This window comes from Cyprinodon tularosa, unplaced genomic scaffold, assembly GCF_016077235.1.
Source record: "Cyprinodon tularosa strain WSP-4 unplaced genomic scaffold, ASM1607723v1 ctg29, whole genome shotgun sequence".
NCBI classification, from domain to species: domain Eukaryota; kingdom Metazoa; phylum Chordata; class Actinopteri; order Cyprinodontiformes; family Cyprinodontidae; genus Cyprinodon; species Cyprinodon tularosa.
This window is the reverse complement of record NW_024038996.1, coordinates 713,518-731,245: the sequence shown is the minus strand read 5'-3', so window position 1 is coordinate 731,245 and position 17,728 is coordinate 713,518. Positions and strand designations below refer to the sequence as shown.

General features: G+C 38.1%; 1 protein-coding gene across 1 annotated transcript in view; it reads right to left on the bottom strand.

Annotated features, from left to right (window-relative positions):
• Positions 1 to 17,728, bottom strand: part of LOC119787189 (collagen alpha-1(XI) chain-like) — a 112,973-nt gene that overhangs the window by 31,977 nt on the left and 63,268 nt on the right. Inside the window, exons 33-43 of the mRNA XM_038290859.1 lie at positions 12,734 to 12,778; positions 12,469 to 12,522; positions 12,168 to 12,212; positions 10,935 to 10,988; positions 10,757 to 10,810; positions 10,232 to 10,285; positions 9,755 to 9,862; positions 9,180 to 9,269; positions 6,390 to 6,443; positions 1,640 to 1,747; positions 1,440 to 1,547 (exon numbers count right to left, since the gene is read on the bottom strand). Of these exons, the coding sequence (XP_038146787.1) occupies positions 1,440 to 1,547; positions 1,640 to 1,747; positions 6,390 to 6,443; positions 9,180 to 9,269; positions 9,755 to 9,862; positions 10,232 to 10,285; positions 10,757 to 10,810; positions 10,935 to 10,988; positions 12,168 to 12,212; positions 12,469 to 12,522; positions 12,734 to 12,778 (774 nt within the window). The remainder of the gene's footprint in view (positions 1 to 1,439; positions 1,548 to 1,639; positions 1,748 to 6,389; positions 6,444 to 9,179; positions 9,270 to 9,754; positions 9,863 to 10,231; positions 10,286 to 10,756; positions 10,811 to 10,934; positions 10,989 to 12,167; positions 12,213 to 12,468; positions 12,523 to 12,733; positions 12,779 to 17,728) is intronic.

Genomic DNA, 17,728 nt, shown 5'->3' with positions numbered 1-17,728 from the left:
AGGCAACTCAGGTGAAGGGTTTTGCCCAAACACACAACTTAGATGGTCTGAGCTGGATCCTCAGATTGTAGGATGAATTGTCTCCTATGCCGGTGTCTCCCCTAAAAGTACCGGAGGTGGATCATCCAGGTCCAGTCAGTAAATCTCTGCCCAATTTTCCTTAATCCTTCTCATTTAACCAGGTGATTAATCCCCAGTCTGTATTTCGGAGCTGGAAATGCAAATGGTTTAAAATAAATCCCATACAGTGTTTTTTAACTTGTGGACCTGGATTATCCATCTCTGCTGGTTACCTGCTTATATCTTTAATACGATCAAGGTAAAGGCTTTTCAAGGACCCTTTAGTCTGCATAAATTTTCTAAAATCAACTGATCCAAAGTGCACCTTTGATGACAGGAAACTGGTTAGGATGTTTAGGACGTCCCAGATACCACCAAGGCTCAAGTCTATCATGAAGTGGAAGATAAGTGTTCAGTTGTGTCTTTGTCCAAAGAGAAGCTACCTTAACATCCCGGTAACCTAAGAGAGTGTTGAATACACAACCACAATAAAAATTTGCAGCCTCCCCAACATAATTTTTTTTTTCTGGAGAAAAGGTTTATAGTCAGTGGAGGAAAACAGAAAGCTTTTCATCAACAAAGAGAATGTTTTAATAAGACAATGTGAAGCTTTGAAACCTAAGAATATTACACCCTTTGTGATGAGGATGGTTGAATCTCTCTAAGAGGCTTTCCTAAAGTTTGTTTTAATGGTGCATTGTACCAAATTAATGGGATCCTGAAAAAATATTCAACTTCACAAACAGTCAACATGATACTTGCAGAAACTAAAAAGAAAACTAAACTTGGCTTTCAGACTGAATATTAATCCTAAACACATTTTAAAACAGGTAATGATATGGACAAAGCAAGCAAAAATTAAGCTTAAAAAAATGCCCCAATCTCAACTTCATTGAAAATACATGGACTAGTCAGATCCAGGTCAAGAAACCAACTATACGAGTGACGTTTCTATCCAGGACCTTATTAATAGACACAAAAAGCATGCAGTTCCTCCCATACTTGTCAGGATCCATTAATGGTCATTTTAGGGTGGCTGTAAAATTTAAGCCTCTGTTTTGTTTTGAGTTGAATCACAATAAATTTGAATTATTGCACCATATAACTGTTTTAAAAATCTATCAAAGTTGTATGTTATATTATTAGCCCAAAAAAGAATGTTGGATCAAAATAAAGGCCAAAATTGATACAACTTTTAAAATAATCAGGACTTTTAAACTTTTGAAAGGCACTGTTTGATGGAGGATATTATTAGCATAACTCCTACAAATGAAGATGTAAATGAAAATCCTAAAACACAGCCTCTGGTTTTGCCTGTGTGTTTTTTGATAAAAAAGATTATGGATTTGTGAAACCTCAGAATTCCACATTTACTTTACCTTATCACCATCCTCTCCTGGGGGACCCTGAGGACCAGCTGGACCAGGAAGACCTACCGGACCTTGAATGCCGTCACGGCCAGCTGGACCCATGGGACCTTTCTCTCCCTGTGAGAGGCATTTATCAGTCATTTGATGATACCTTGAAAACTTTAAGGAAAAAAAGTGTTGCTAAGTAAAGAGAGGATAAACAAACTCACAGGGGCTCCCTTTTCTCCAGCAGGGCCTGGTGGTCCTTGCGGGCCGTTGCGTCCTGTCTGACCAATAGGACCTCCAGGACCAGCAGGGCCTCTCTCGCCAGGGGAACCCTGTCATCAAAGACCATATTTAACATACAATTTAAAGACACTCAACACACCAATGACAACTGCTCCCATTTTTCTTGAAGCATAAAAGGTTTGAGAGGACTTGTTTAAGCAATACTACTCCCGTTTACTTTGGTTGGAACAGTTGTTACATTAATGCTGATTTTTGCACAGTTTCTGTCTTAGTCAGTTAAATAACATGCTGCTGTCATTTCTTTGCACATCTCTGGTGTTGTTGCATGGATTAAAAATCCATGTAAAAATGTCCACAGCTGTTTATTTCTTATCTATTCTATAGATAGAGAGTATTTATACTGTAAAAGCAATGTACAGTACAGTATTTTATTTGTTTATTTTCTAAGGTCCACATTGTGTGAGAACTTCTGCTATAACCTGCTGCTGAAACATCACAATTTCCCCATTGTGGAACAATAAAGGGATTTTCTATTCTATTGAATTCTATTCTTGGATATTTTAATGTTATTTGCTAACAAAATAACTATCCTCACATGACTCAATTACAAAGAAGCAATGACTTAGTAATAGCTGTGGAACAGCATGTGTGTCATTTAAAGTTATACAAAAAGGTAATGAGACCATTATTTATACTGTGCTGTATATAGTTTATTTTTAAAAGTTCTTTAAAATATAATATTCCTTTCTTCTTAGGAACCCCACTAAAAAGACGTTCCTCATGTTAAATAAAAAAAATATACTAGTTAGTGTTGCACCGATACAGATACCAGTATTGGGCGTGGCCCCGATCCAGAACTAAAATGGTGGTATCGGTATTGGTGAGAACTGACAAAACCCATTCCAGGTAGGCAATAAAAAGTTCTACTGGATTCACTTTGTATTAGTCTTTTTTCTGCTTCACAAAGGTAGGCAGCAGCTTGACAAAGCCATGATGGCAATTATTTCACATCCAAGTAGTATGAAGTTCTTCATATATATACACACACACAGCAATTTCAAACGGATGGTATCGGTATCTGCCAATACTGCACAGCCAGGTGTCAGTATCGGGGCCAAAAAAATCTTATCGGTAAAATTAGTATAGGGGAAAAAAATATCAAAATATCTTTATACATATATCAGTACCAAGTTTCCGCTCTAGTCCATCTATATCTTGTTCCAGTAGCCAATTTGTCATCAAGTTGTCCCTAGCAACTGACGCGGACCTTGTTAACAAACTGGGAGAGTGGCTACAGCAGATTCCAGGTAAAACATCAGAGGTCTCTGTCTAGAAGAGCGCAGTCCTAGGAACAGCTAAGATACTGCGCAGAACCCTCAAACTCCCAGGCCTCTGGTAGAGGACCCGAGGTTGAGGATGACACATACCACCCCACGAGGGGTGAGAAAACAGTTTTTTTTTTATATATACAGTATATAAAAATACTAGTTGTCAATTCTTTTCCTACATCAGCATGTTTACAACTCCTGACTTTTCCCAGGTGGTTTCTATCTCTACGTAGGTGGTCCTAAACCACACATATTACAGATATATTACAGAGCATCATCATGATACCATTCACCCAGGGAGGGCTTTGAGCAAGCTTTAAACAAAATAAACACAATAAACTTTGATTTGCATGTGTTCAGGGCCAAAGCTATGACCTGGTTCACATTGACTGAATCAGCATCTGATGCGAGCTGCCACCTGGCACTCATACTCCTGGCCCATTTCATGACAGTCATTCTCTGGTGACACACTCACAGCTCCAAACTGTCACCCAGAAGCTGCCAACCTGCTCACAAATGCTGAAACTCACACGCAAAACTCTTCACTAGTTTGTTTTTCTCAATGTATGTCACTAGCTTTTTTCTGCTTCTTCTTCTCCCAGTATTTATTTTTTTCCATTTGGCCAGAAGCAGACAAGTGGCATAACTTATAGTACTTATTTATTGTTTTGCGCTAATGTTTCCCTCTCAGGGTCTTTTAGACACACAAGCCTCTAAAAGGACAAGGATAAAAGAAAACACATGCAGCACACTTAGCCTTCCCCAAAGCACAACAGCAGCTCGATCGGTGGCAGGCAATCGATAGAGGGAAATATCAGATCTCTTGTGTGCATTAACATTGCACACTGGCCTATTTTCCCATCATAACAATGCTACTGAGGTAGTATTTCACCTGTATTCAGCCAGGGACTCACTTTCAAGCCAATTTAAGACAACCACGTCTCACTGCATTGAGAATGGCTTTGCCCCTTTAGAGAAATACTCCTCACATCCAGCATGTTTTCATCCTTTGCTATGCATATCGGCTGTCATCTAATCTGGAGTTGCTCTGTAGCTCGTAAGCAGGGGGGCAATTATCACAAGCTCGCATTTAATGGCTGAACAATATGACACAGAGTTCAAAGCTGCACGTCAGTCAGATTATGCATAGGATGTCAACTCTTCGGGCTTTTTGTTGCCTGCATCACAAACTAAGGGGCCAGAGACAAAAAAAAAATGTCACAGTTAATTTTGAACTGCTCTGCCAGTTTTGAACTGCTTCTTTTTTAAGGTCAAATATTGCCGTGTGATAGGAATGTATATGATTAGCAATGCCTTTTTATCTAGATCAACTGCAGCCATGAAGGCTAATCTTAAATATGCTTGAAACAATTAAGGGTGGGTGTTTGTAAATCCCTTCAAGTTTCTCAACAATCTTTCACTTTAAACGACAAACGTCATTATTTACTTTTTTCTTATGCTTCACATGACCAAAGAACACAGACAGGCATATAAAACAAGAGGTTAAATATCCTGTAAGTAGGAATGTTTTTTTTATTTATTATTTTTTTTTTTAATATAATTCTAACAAATACAAACACTGTTTCAAAATGTGCTCTTCTGGCTTTTGTAGATCTAGAACATCATTTTGGCAAAATATCTGAAGTCTTTTAAATCCTCTAATAAGAATCCAAGCAGCATGCTGCCACCACCATGCCTGACAGCTGGGATGGGGTGTCATTGGTGCAGTGTTAGATTTCTACTGGAGGTATTATTTTTAACATGGACACAAAAGCTTAATATTGGGAACATTTCAATTCAATTAAATTCAGTTTATTTCTAAAGCGCCAATTCATAACACGTCATCTCAAGGCACTTTACAGTTCACCATATCATACAGTCAAATTGATTCAAAGTTTTCTATCTAAGGAAAACGGGTTGATTGCATTGACTCAGATGCAATCCCTCACACTAAGCATGCTTGTAGTGACAGTGGAGAGGAAAAACTCCCTTTTAACAGGAAGAAACCTCCAGCAGAACCAGGCTCAGTGTGAGCAGCCATCTGCTGTGGCCGACAGGGTTCAAGGAGACTCAAGCAGAGATACAAAAAGCAGTTGTAAAAGGCGGCCCCGTCCAGGAAACACACAGCAATGCAGCAGACGAGCTCTGAGCCAACTCCAATGTCAGAGAAGTTGGTTCCGCTGACATGACCAAATTGCCTTCTTAACAGATGCCCTGTGAAAATATTTTTCCTCTCTGAGCTATAAACCTCAGCTCTTATAAAAGGTTTTTCCAGGGAACTCCCAGTTTAGGTGAATAGACATGTTTTGGTAGGTTTGAAGTTGCGCCATGCTCTTTCAATTTTCATATTAAAGGTTGAACAGCGGTCTGTAAGACTACCAAGGTTCCAATATTGTTATATAATCCAATGTTGGTTGATCATTAATACTTTGTAACATCTCTGGAACCTTCCCATTTAAGCTGAATTCAATTCCACAGGTACTTCTGAGGGCAATTAGCTGTCTAGATTTTGTTCATTGGTGTCAAATGAAGGAGGGTGTAATATGTTTACATGCCACACATCCCATTATGTTTTTTTTTGCAATAATTTCTTGGAATGTATAACATGGAAGAACGTGATAACATATTTAGTGCAATTTCAGAATTGAGAAAATAAAAATGTACCAGGAATATTAATACTTTTAAAAGGCAGAGCAGAGTAGGAAAGGGGGGGGGGGGGGGGGGGGGGGGGGTTGTTGTCAAACACAGTTTAAGCAAAACATCTAAAGGTCGGGCAGTAAGAAGTGAAGCCCTTCTATCTATGCCCCAACAGTTGCTATAGGAACCGTTAAGGCTGTGTAAGGAGAACATCCGTAATCAGTCAAGCAACAGGGATAAGACTAGCTGCTCTTCGATTAGACAGTTAAGCAGTGATTAGGTTGTATTTCACTAAGAATACACAACAAATTGTGTGGCCTTTTAATGAGCTTTGGTTTATGCATTTCTAAGGTTCTTTGGTTTTACCAGCTGACACTATAACTTTATATATATAAGACAAACTTGCTTAAGTTGGATTTCTGAAGATTTCAAGATCAATATTGAGGATAATCGAGGGTAGTAAATTTCTATAAAAATTTGCTAAAATATACTAAAATAAAAAAAGATTTGAAGCAGTGAAGTAAATGCCATATGGAATACCTGCTCTAAAACATCTTATTAAAGCTGTGAAGGAACAGAAAGCAATCACACCACACCCCGTTCAGCCATTCTCTGTGCTGCAGTTTACATTACATGCACCGCTGAATGACCAGAGAATGGGGCTGTGGGCAGCACAGGCGGCTCAATTATCCAAAAGCACAAGACACTTTTCCTCGCAATCTCTGTAGCAAGAGAGATGAGGTAACCATAGTAACTGGCTACTTACGATGGGGCCGGGGGGACCCTGAGGTCCTTCTCCTCCCTTTAAGCCACCTGGACCCTGAAAGGAGAGAGAAGAGAAGGTCTGATATCGCTCACTGTGGACCAACACTCCAAGCTATTCAAAGACTCTCGGTTGCAACTGTTAAAATAACTCTTTAAAAGTTTGAGAATGTACTTTTGGTAGTCCCTATGCGAATCAGAATAAATCAATCTGAACAGACTTTTTGGGAAGAAATTGCATCTAAACAGATCACAGTGACTGAAATTCTTTTTCCTGTACTTTGAAAAGACAAACTATACATTTCAAAACAATAATAGTTTGAATTTATTGGTGAAGATTCTGCCAATCAGCAGCATGCAATGAATGTTCCCTCCATGAAAATATCTTAAATGTACCAACATCATACAAATTAAAAGACAGAAAAACAATATTAACAATCCTTAGGTTTACATAATCAATCATGGTCTGTTTTCCTTAGACTTGTATATTTGTGATAGGAAAGGGAAAAAAACAACAAAATAAAAAACAGCTGTGAAAACCTACAAATCTGTATAAATAATCTAAAACAAAGTTTCGGTCAGATTCTCATGCACACATAACATTAGTCTGAGTGTCTTTCTCTTTGGTTGGGAAAGAAGGTGAATGGTTGATTATATTCTGTTCGTCATATAACTTTAGAGCAACAAATTAAAGATAATTTGTTTTGTGCACATTTGAATTTAATGTAGATTTGATCTGAACTAGTTAACCCCATATCCACAGGATTTATGGATGTACCTGTGGCTACACTATTTATTACTAAGCTCACATAAATGTGTTTTTCTTTTTTGCTCAGGTTTAGCTTTTAAACAGGATCAATAGGTTTTTAATAGACTTAAAGTCATGGTTATTACAGAAGATTACAAAACATACAGAAAATTTAATCTTGCACCCTAATATTTTGTTTGCATTTTTAAATCCTTTAAGTTTCATTATCAATCAACCTGGAAAAGAACAGGTGATATAAATTCCTTAAATCATTAGAGATGCACCGATCTAATACCTGGATAGGATATTGGCCCTGATATCGACTATTTAGCTGGATCGTATATCGGTTATTTGATATCAGAGATCCAATGTAGTGCACTTTGCATGGAACTGTTATTTCTTTCTTTTTGCTGCTTATAATAAATAATATAAAATACAATTTATATCTGTGTTCATTTATTACCTTTTTTTTTTTTTTTTTTTACAATTATTATGTCCAAGCTAAAGCCTTTAATCACAAACCAAGATATATTGATCATTCATTCAACAGTGGAATCGGATCGGTATCAGATATCGGCCCATCCGCCGATGTATCGGACTACCCAGGTATCGGATTGGATCGGAAAAAACTGGATTCAATTATATGACATTCATGAGGATGAGTATAAGATATTTTTTTTATTTTGCCAGAAAGGCATAAAAGACATATTTTGGGTACATTTCCGTCAAAGGGTAGTAACTTTACAATTTTAAATAACAACAAATTTAAATTAGTTTAATATCAATTAGACTTTTAAGGTTGTGGTTTGAGGGACCCTTTGTAGAATAAATATCAAAATCCTGACTTTAATAAATACTGAGAAGAAAAAAATGTAACCTTTCTTTAAACAAAAAAAAAAAAAACAATCCAAAAAAACATTTAGGCAGCATATTAGGTATTTATGTAGGTAGGTAAAGTTATTTACTGAATTAGAAAACAGCCTCACTTGCTGATGTATTATCTATCAACACAAAATGAGCCACTACACAAGCTTCAAAGGGACTGAACGAATAAGAAGAGATGACAAGTTTCAAAATCCGATTGTGAGTCACAGGTTGATGTAATGTCCATTTATCTCCAGACTCTCGTCACCACGTCTAGTTACTGCTCCTAGAATGGCAAAGGCTGTGCTGATTCACAGCACAGGAGGGGACTGAGGCTGCATATGGAAAACAAAACTTTTATTATAATGGCTAATTCACAGGTTCCAGCAGTGCCAGGGGATGCAGAGGCTGCCAACAGGCACTGCCACTGCTGGATTGACTGATTCTCCACAGTGCAGTGAGAGACTGAAACGTGTATTTGTTTTAAATGTGTGCACCTTGATCCTTGTGGCTTTCTTTTTCTAGATGGGATCATTTTAAGAAGGAGCAGGAGCATGCATTTGTTTGCTCATATTTTTTGTTTGTGCTTCCATTATTAAAAGAAACTCATCCTGCTGCTCACATGGGACAAACATACCAGCTGTAATAAGTCTGCCCTGTGCTGTCATGAGCTCTCTTAATGGTCAGCCTTGAAATGAGGTTTCAGCCACAGTCCCCCAAGCTGATCCTGAGTCAGCGTCTAATGGCCATCTGCTCACACCTTGAACTTTCTCTCACTCACACCCACTGCTTCTGAGAACCAGCACAGGTTTCTCCACAGGAGGGGGTGAATGTGATAAGCTCCAAAAGCTGCAAAGAGTGTAGACTGAAAGCAAGACACAATGACTAACTTTTTGTTTGGGAACAGAAAGAGCTGTCTAAATGAAAATCATATTGGGATTATTTTTATCATTATAATACATAAACCTCTAAATATATATGAATTTGAGTTCCCCAAAAATCTTAGAACTATAACTAATTTTCCGAGTACCATTAGTTTAACGTCAGGTGTGCCAGTTGGTGATTTGTAATTGCAGTTTAGAGCTAAATTAAGCTGGGTGCGATCTGAAGATGGGGGGGTTGGTTTTCTGTGTGTACATCTAAAATTGTTTTTTTCTACACAATTATGTCAACATGTTGTACCTTTGCTCCTGGGAGACCTCTTGCCCCTTGGAAACCTTTCAGCCCAGATGGTCCCATCTTGCCAGAATGTCCTGGAGGACCTGGATCACCCTGCAGAATAGAAAGGTATCGGTTTAATAAGTGCTATCAGGTATCTTTACCCAGATGTTTTGAGGCCAGTGGAGAGAATAATGAAAGTTGTCTGATGATAGCTTAATTAGCTCTCTATCTGGGACAAAGTCCGTCATTAGGAGGTAAAAACAAAAACATCAATCATCTTTTCAGGAAGAAAAATCAAGTAAAAGAGGAAGTCAGATGGTTTCAAGTACTATACTTTAACCTTCTGACCATCAGGATGAAAGACTAATTTAAATAATTACCACAAAATGCTGTCATTACAAATTGATATAGTTAAGATATGTGGTTTAATTTGTGGTTTTACTCTGCAGTGGTCTATTTATTGGCCAGGAAGGAAATAGTGATTTAGTATGTATGTGACTACATTATTACTATTGTACGTATACATTACTAAATCACCTGCAAAGTTTGATAGACCAACTCTGAAATAAAAACCATAAAAATGCATTCTTTATTACCTTTCCTCCCTCTTTTCCTGCAGCCCCTGGCAGGCCTTGCTCTCCAGGTGGACCAGGGGTGCCTGGGTGTCCTCGCTCTCCACTGGGTCCTGTCTCTCCAGTTGGTCCCTGTCAAGAAAAAATAGACTCACATGTTGCCAAAAATATATTATATTATTTAATCAAATGAAGGCTGTCATCTGATGAATAAAACAAATATTTTTGGGACTTTTCAAATATTCTAGATGTTATTTTAGAAAATAATCGCACAACTTCAACCAATCAATTATTGGATAAATGTAACAATTTTCAGGTTTTGCCTTCCCATGAAAAAAAAAGTAGAAACTTCTTAATTGTATTTGATTATATTTCTGTTTAAGGCATGCATTTATTATCTTAAAATTGGTTCACTTTTTTGGTGGTGAATGATTCTGCAATAGACACAATTAATGACTAAAACATGATCGACAAACATAGCACCGTTGGCTGCACATGTACCTGAGGTCCAACCACCCCTCCAGGCCCTGGAGGTCCAGTCTTTCCTTGGAAACCCTGAAAAGACAAACAGATGGTTTGACAGCTCAATTGACAGATAGCTTGATAATGCAATGTAAAAACATATTTATAATAACATGTAAAGATGACTTCATAGGTCCATTGACAGTTGTTTGATTATCATAAAGAGCTTGAAAGCCTGACAGTGAAATAACTTTAAAAATGTTGGAATGGTAGTACCTATACAGAAAAGGGTTTTCCAAAACAATTTTTTTTCAAAGTTTAAAAATATTATCAATTAATAGATGATGGTTTTTTATTTGATTTCTTTTTTTTTTTTTTTTTTTTTACTAATAATTCAGAACCTACAGAACTGTATATTAATGATACTAACACATAGCTGGGTTTTTATTAAACACTGCCCATTTGACACTTAGGCTTCCTATTACTAAGGTGTCACAGTTATCAAAGCACCAGGAAAAGAAAAGGGGCAAAAATGTAAATTTACAAAATAATCAGCCCACTTACGGTTTCCCCCCTCTGTCCAGGATGACCTGGCAGCCCGTCTTTCCCTGGTGGGCCCTGCAGGTGAAATAGTTTGACAGTTCTCAAAGATCAAAGATACTTTGATACTTACAGAAATGATCAAAAGTGGTGTTCAGCATGACTGTAAAAATTACTTAACAGTTTGACAAAAGTCACTTACATTGGGTCCCTTAGGTCCTGGTAAACCCACAGGTCCCTGAGGTCCTTGAGGTCCCTAAAAGGTGAAAGGAAAAGGATAGAAACAGAACACAATTGAATTTCAACTCATATACTCATCTTTTTCAAAATAGATCTCCCAATCCCCTTCACAGTTTAAGGCCACCTTTTTATACATGCCCGCAGAACCACATTAAAATCCCACTTCCGACACCGTTCTAGGGGTCTTAACACTCATATAGTTATTGTTAAACAAAATCTGATTATAAAGGACCAAGAAGCTTTGAAATCATGCTAAATGCATTTCTTAGTCTTAGGTGGGGCATTAAAGAGTATAAAAGCAGCAGTGGCAGCTAAATCATGACCAAAGTTCATGTGTAGCCAAACTGGCCACATGCCTTATTACATCCACGCTGTCAAGGCAGCGTTTAATGGCGGCTGGTTGCTTTGGCTACAGATGTAGCAAAGACATTCAAGTGCCTTTGAGTCTCAGTTCCAACCGGATTCTCTTCATGTCATATCAATGTCATAGGGGTGGAACGGTTCACAAAATCCCCGGTTCGGTTCGTTTCACGGTTTCGTGGTCACGGTTTTCGGTTCGGTTCGATTCGGTATATGTTGATTGTTACACCGAAATCCCATAAAAATTTATGAAATTAATGAAAAAATCACCCAAAAAGTGCAGCGGGGTTTGCTGACGGAGTATGAGGGATTTCAGGGTTAGCATGACATGTTGGTCATGTTGCTGTTAGCATAAACAAAACGTGTTGCACAATGCTTGCACACTGTTGCACTTTTATCCACAACTTTCTTTCTGCCGTCATCGTAGGTCACTCTAAATGCAAAGCGCTCCCATACAGCAGACCTATAAAGTGCTGCTGGCGCGTCTTCCAACGCCTGTTCTTTCCCACTCGCCATTCCGACACAATTCTCCACAACAACAGATTTTTTTCCCTGCTACACCTGGCTATGCTGCTTCGCTTCTTCTTCTTCTTGTTTACTACTGGTGGTTGGCTTTGGTCGCAGTACCGCCACCTTCTGCTCTGGAGTGTAAACGCTTCGCCTATGAGAAAAAGGAGCAGCGCATGAACCGAACGCAACACATGCGAACCGAACCGAGACAGTCGAACCGAACGGTTCGGACGGTTTTCATAAATCGTCCCATCCCTACAATGTCAGCACAGATACCGTATGAACAGAATACACGTTACAGAATAAAACAAAATCCAGCACCAACCCGCTCTCCAGGTGGGCCTGGAGGTCCGTCACTGCCTGACGTTCCCTGTAGGGAAAGAAAATGAATGAATGAAGACTGTGAACCTTCTCAGAATATATAAAAGACTGTAGAATATGAATATCTTATTGAATCAGTAATGCTGAGTTTACAAAAGGAACATTATGCACACTCATGCTTTAAAATTTCAAATGTAATTTTAACAGCTACTAAATGCTTGTGATGAAGATTCAACTTACTGATTTATTGTTTATAATTGTGCTATTAAGCATCAAAATTGTTACAACTGTTGAAAACAACTCACCTTTGCACCTGGCTTTCCTGTTGGTCCTCTTGCTCCACGTCCCCCACGCGGACCCTATGTTCATAGTAAATTAATAATTAAATGAAAAAAGTGCAGCAATTAAAGGAATACTATAACTCTCAACAAATTACCAACAATGGATTATCTTCTTGGAAACACATAAACCAAAAATCCTTCAAAACTAAACAAAGCTGACATTTATATAAACCTTATATAATATGCAGAGAAAAAAATCTGTTCAGCTTAAGTCCAATGAGATGCTTACTGTTGGTCCACGTTGCCCTCTAGGGCCTGATTTTCCAGCAGTTCCCTGAGAATAAAATACAAAAGCATTTGTTAAGAGCAACACTATTACACCAAGAACAAGTCCAGACTGTTCTTTTTTTTTCTCGTCAGAAGCTTAAGCAGAGCCGTTTTTGAATTCCAAATTATAAAACACATTTAACAACAGACAAGCACAGCTGCTCTGGGAATCTTTGTCACAGATTAAATAGAACCATCTGAGCATCTTTAGACAAAAAATAAATAATCAAACTGCTGTGATAAGCGGTTACCCAAAGGCACATGACAGCTTGAACTACCTGTCAGCTCAAGCATTCTCAGGCCGAGCATGTCTGCCTCTCTAAGTGTGAGCGAGCCCAGATGAGCTTGTCTTGTCGATAACAACCCCAATCCTTCAACATTCCTCACTGTCATCCATTTAACTGTAACCCTTTTCGCCCGGGTGACTCAACAGCTTTCTACAAACAGCAGAATAAAGTTGTCATCCCTCCTCAAAAGTTAGATCTTCAGGACATGTTTTTGAGAGAACAGTAAATGTTAAATTAAAAACAAATTAGGCTACTATTAAGTCTATGGTTAGTAATAAGTTTACTAATTTCATTTTCAAAAACAATTTCTGAAAATCTACTGGGAGCAGCACAAGATTATTACTCTTGGAGAAAGATATTTTCATTGTAGATTATAAATTCCTAGATGTGTAACCTTAGGAAATTAATATACTGTTTTTATTCATTTTTTTTCCTATTTTACCCAAAGGCTGTTTTTTTCTGTCCTCTGAAGATAAAATGGCTCCCCGAACTGCAAAGGACAAACTGTAAGCTGGTGGGGACACAGACTGATGTCTACTGCAACAATGACATCCAAGATGCAATAAAAAAGAAAAAAGTCAAATAAAAACCAAAGCAGCCTGAATCCCTGATTTTCCAAAGCAGTTATGGTTAACAAAATCACTGACTTTCACTCCAAGCTGTTTGGAAATGGGAGGTAAAGTGAATCTTTTTGTATAAACTGCACTAATATGTGAGCTGAAAATGGAAATAAAAGAGCTAAATGTGGATTATCATTACAGGTCCATGGACATGATTTACACAAATTTTATGGTTCTTTGGTTAATCACTAAAAATATAGCAAAAGCGGTTTTAATTTAGAAGAATTTTTTTTCTTCACAATTCTAACTGAAGTCAGAAAGATGAGTATCAAGAAGAATAAATATACACATACAGCAGCTATTGCAATGTGTATATGTTTCATGCAAATTGTTGGATTAGCAAAATTCCTGGTCAGTTGTTATTGCTTTAATCTGGTTATCAGCACATCATTGTTTCAAATCTTTTGCACTTTATAAATTAAAAACCTTAAAAAAAGGTTTTGTTTGAAGTGTTTGTTTCTATCTTCAACTTCAAGCAATGACTGAAGGTGGAGGTGAAGTTTTAACAATATTTTTATGTATTTTAATAAAACATCCATAAAACACTGATACTCAGAACAGCGGCCTGGATTTTCAAACCAAAATACAGGACTCCTGCGGTGTAATTTGAAATGAAAACATTTTGTTTCAGAGATGATTGTGACTCGATTTTGTATGGTTTGGCCCTGGTTTCTGAGGTGCAAATGAAGGGGCCAGAAACACCAGAAATTCCTGTTAAGTTTCCTCCATTTGAAAACACACCTGTAGCTGTGATGTCTACCACCGTTTAAGCTCAAAGTAAATATGTAAAAGAGTTGATACGCTCAAGGTGAATTTACCTATATGTTTGGCATAAAGACTTTTCAAAGCATCTTTTTAGTCACTTCTGTAGTTATGCTGCATATGTATGAGCAACTCCTCAGGACAGCACTCAGCTGTTCACCTATATCTGAAGTCTAAAGGACACTGGTTTAAGGACAACCACGTCCATATTCTGGCCAAGGAACATAGATGGTTTGAGAGAGGGGTTAAGGAAGCCATCTTTGTTAACCTCAAGAAAACAATCACTCAACAGAGGAGGTAGTCTTAGACATAATCTTTCACCTACTTACAAAGCACTTTTAGGAACAACACAGAGGAGATTCATCTCTCACCTGCCCTTGCCTGACTCAAACTTCAATGACGCATGTGACCGAAACCACTCTGACGAGGGGGTTAACGACCTATCATAACCCCCCTAACCTGCCTTTTAATTCTTTTGTTACACCTACAGTATATTAACCTCAGTGCTTCCCACCATCAGTTAGAACTGAGGAAGCCTCTCGGATGAGAGGCGAAAGGTCTTCTAGAAAACTTTAGTGTCCTAAATTATGACTTAAGCTACTGATCTTAATTAAACCAAGATACTAAAGTATCTACATACGTATCTACATAGTATCTAGGTGTTACTTTATTGTATCTCTTATATTATATCCGTTGATTGTGCTGTTCTTTTTATATCTCTTTGCAGTTGATGAAGCAGAATTAAGATGTTTTATCGTTAACTCCATTTTATCTCCTCTTTCATCTTTTCTCCTATTTTTGTTTTTCCTTTCGCGTTTCACTTACATTGCAGTGTTCATATAATCTGTAATACTCCCTGCATATTTATAACAAAGCAATTTATATGTAGAAATCAAGCAAAACACCATGGCGATAGCCGTACTGCTCCACTTTTGAATAATCTATGAGTATCAGACATGTTCACAAGTCATTTTTTGCAAGTCCAAGTCAAGTCTCAAGTCTTGAGAAGGCCTGTCGCAATAATCAATTAATCGCACAAAAAATTCTAATCACTTGATTCATTTAAAAAAGTGCAATAATTTTCGTGCTTGCTTGTTTCTCCTTGTGTTTTCATCTCTGTCACTGAGACGGTATAGCTTAAAGGTCGCTATTATATCTATGGAATTATCATTATCTTGAACTGCTAAATGAAAAATACAATTAAAAAAAGCACACACAAAATTTTTTTCCAGATAAATTTTGCATTTTCTTACAGTATTTACCTGACATTTGTGGTTACAACTTTTTCTAGTTTTAGCAGTAAATGTCTGCTCTTTTATTGAAAATGAGGACTGTGGAAAAAAAAACAATCACAATCCTGCCGTCCACGTACTGTTGCGTCAGTGACGTCAGTGTGTTGCACAGGGAAAAATATGGTTTATGGTTTTCTTTCATTTAAATGTTAGTTTTATGCTTTGCATGTTTGGAGAGGAAGATATGATTTGTTTTTCTTTGTATTTTCTTCTTGAGCTTTGCATGTTTTGATGTTTCTTTTTTATATGATTGTTTTCCTTTATTTTAGACTTTTGAATTTTTCCTGCATGTTGGGTTGTTTTGGTTTGTTTTTCCCTTGTGACAATCCATGCGCACTGGACTGAAGTAGTTGTCTGAGGAGGCGGAGTGCATTAATTGCGCTGCGTAATGCTGCGCTCAGGTGTGAGCAAGGGCTGATTAAAGCCGACATAAAAGGAGTCTAAAGGAAAGGAGAAAGAGAACGGAATCTGCAGGTGACAGGCATATATCTTCCGACGGGGTTTTGGCGCGTGGATGCTGGATGCGCGTGGATGCTGCCGTTCTCCTTGCTTCTCTTTTTAGCTGGATCGGTCTGGAAAGGGGTTTGGCACGCCAGGGAGTGGAACAGTGCTGGAGCGCCGCAGAGTCTGTGGATCAGCCAGTGGGTGCTCCAGGCCGATCACTCGCACCAGAAGCAGCATAACAAGCGTAGCCCAACTTCCAGCCTGTGATTTTTAAGGAAAACTCTTGAATTTTAGGTTTTATCAGGAGAAGAAAAGGACTGTTTTATTATGCCACTTTTGCTGTGGCTTTTTGTATAAATAAAACACTTGAACTTGAGTGCTTCACGGTTTGGGTCTTTGAGTTTTTTTTTTATTTTTATTTTTACCTCTTCTGTGTGCGGTTAAGGCGAGCGGCGATCAGTCAAGTTAGTAAAACAAAAAACACTTGAATAAGTGTTTTTACACTGGAATAAAATATTGTTCACAAGTCGGAAATCACGAGTCTCAGTCGAGTCTGAAGTCATTAAATATGCGACTTAAGTGCGACTCGAGTATGAGTCACAAACTCGAGTCCCCATCTCTGATGAGTATCGATCTAATGCTATGTGTTATGGTTCTCCCTTTTGGGACCCTGAGTTTTTAGTTTTCAGTTATTCTGTTTTGTTGATCTTTGGTTTAATTTCTATTATATTCAAGCAGATTTTAGTTACTCTTTGTTGCCCCATTGTGCTTGTTTCCTTTCCACTTGGCTTCCTTCTAGTTAGTTCAATTCACACCTGCTCCATATTCAGCTCATTAGCCCATCCTTTGTTCTGTTCCCCTTATATACTCCACCTCTGCAGTCACTAAGTGCTGGTTCCTTGTTGTTGTTTTGCTACTTTCTCACCTTTGGTTCCCCATCTGAGTTTTTCCCTCATGTTGTCCTGTTTTTTGTATTTTTTGTACTTTGTATTTTTGCCTCAGTTGCCTTATTAAACCTGCAAGCCTCACCTCTGCCTCCTGATCTCTGCATTTGGGTTCTCAAAACTTACACCCAACCATGAGTTCCCAAATATATCACAACCATGAGTTCATGCTCGTTTTCTGCGCTTGTGGTTCACTTTTTATGTGCCTATACAGTAGATTCTCTTTTATTCGCGTGTGGAACTGTTTCTGTACGCTCATGTCAACTTTTGTTACTTTGAATGCGTTACCCACCCCATAAAGTAACTTGTCTGTGATTGGGTACTTTTCATGAAATCCCACCTCCTGAGGCTGTACTGTTCTTCCTACTGGCAACGTCAGGCTAACCGCTTCTCTTCAAGATTTAGAAGTTGGTAAGCAAAGTCATCATTTATTGTAATATATAGTTTCTGCTAGCTCAAACATTAGTTGAAAATGAGAAGACAGTTTATGTTGGTCACCTCGGTAACATGTCATAGATCTCATGCCAGAGAGAAGGAACAAGCACTGTGTGTGTGTGTGATTATACTGGGGTCCCCAGGTACTCTATTTGCGAATGTAACATGTTAAA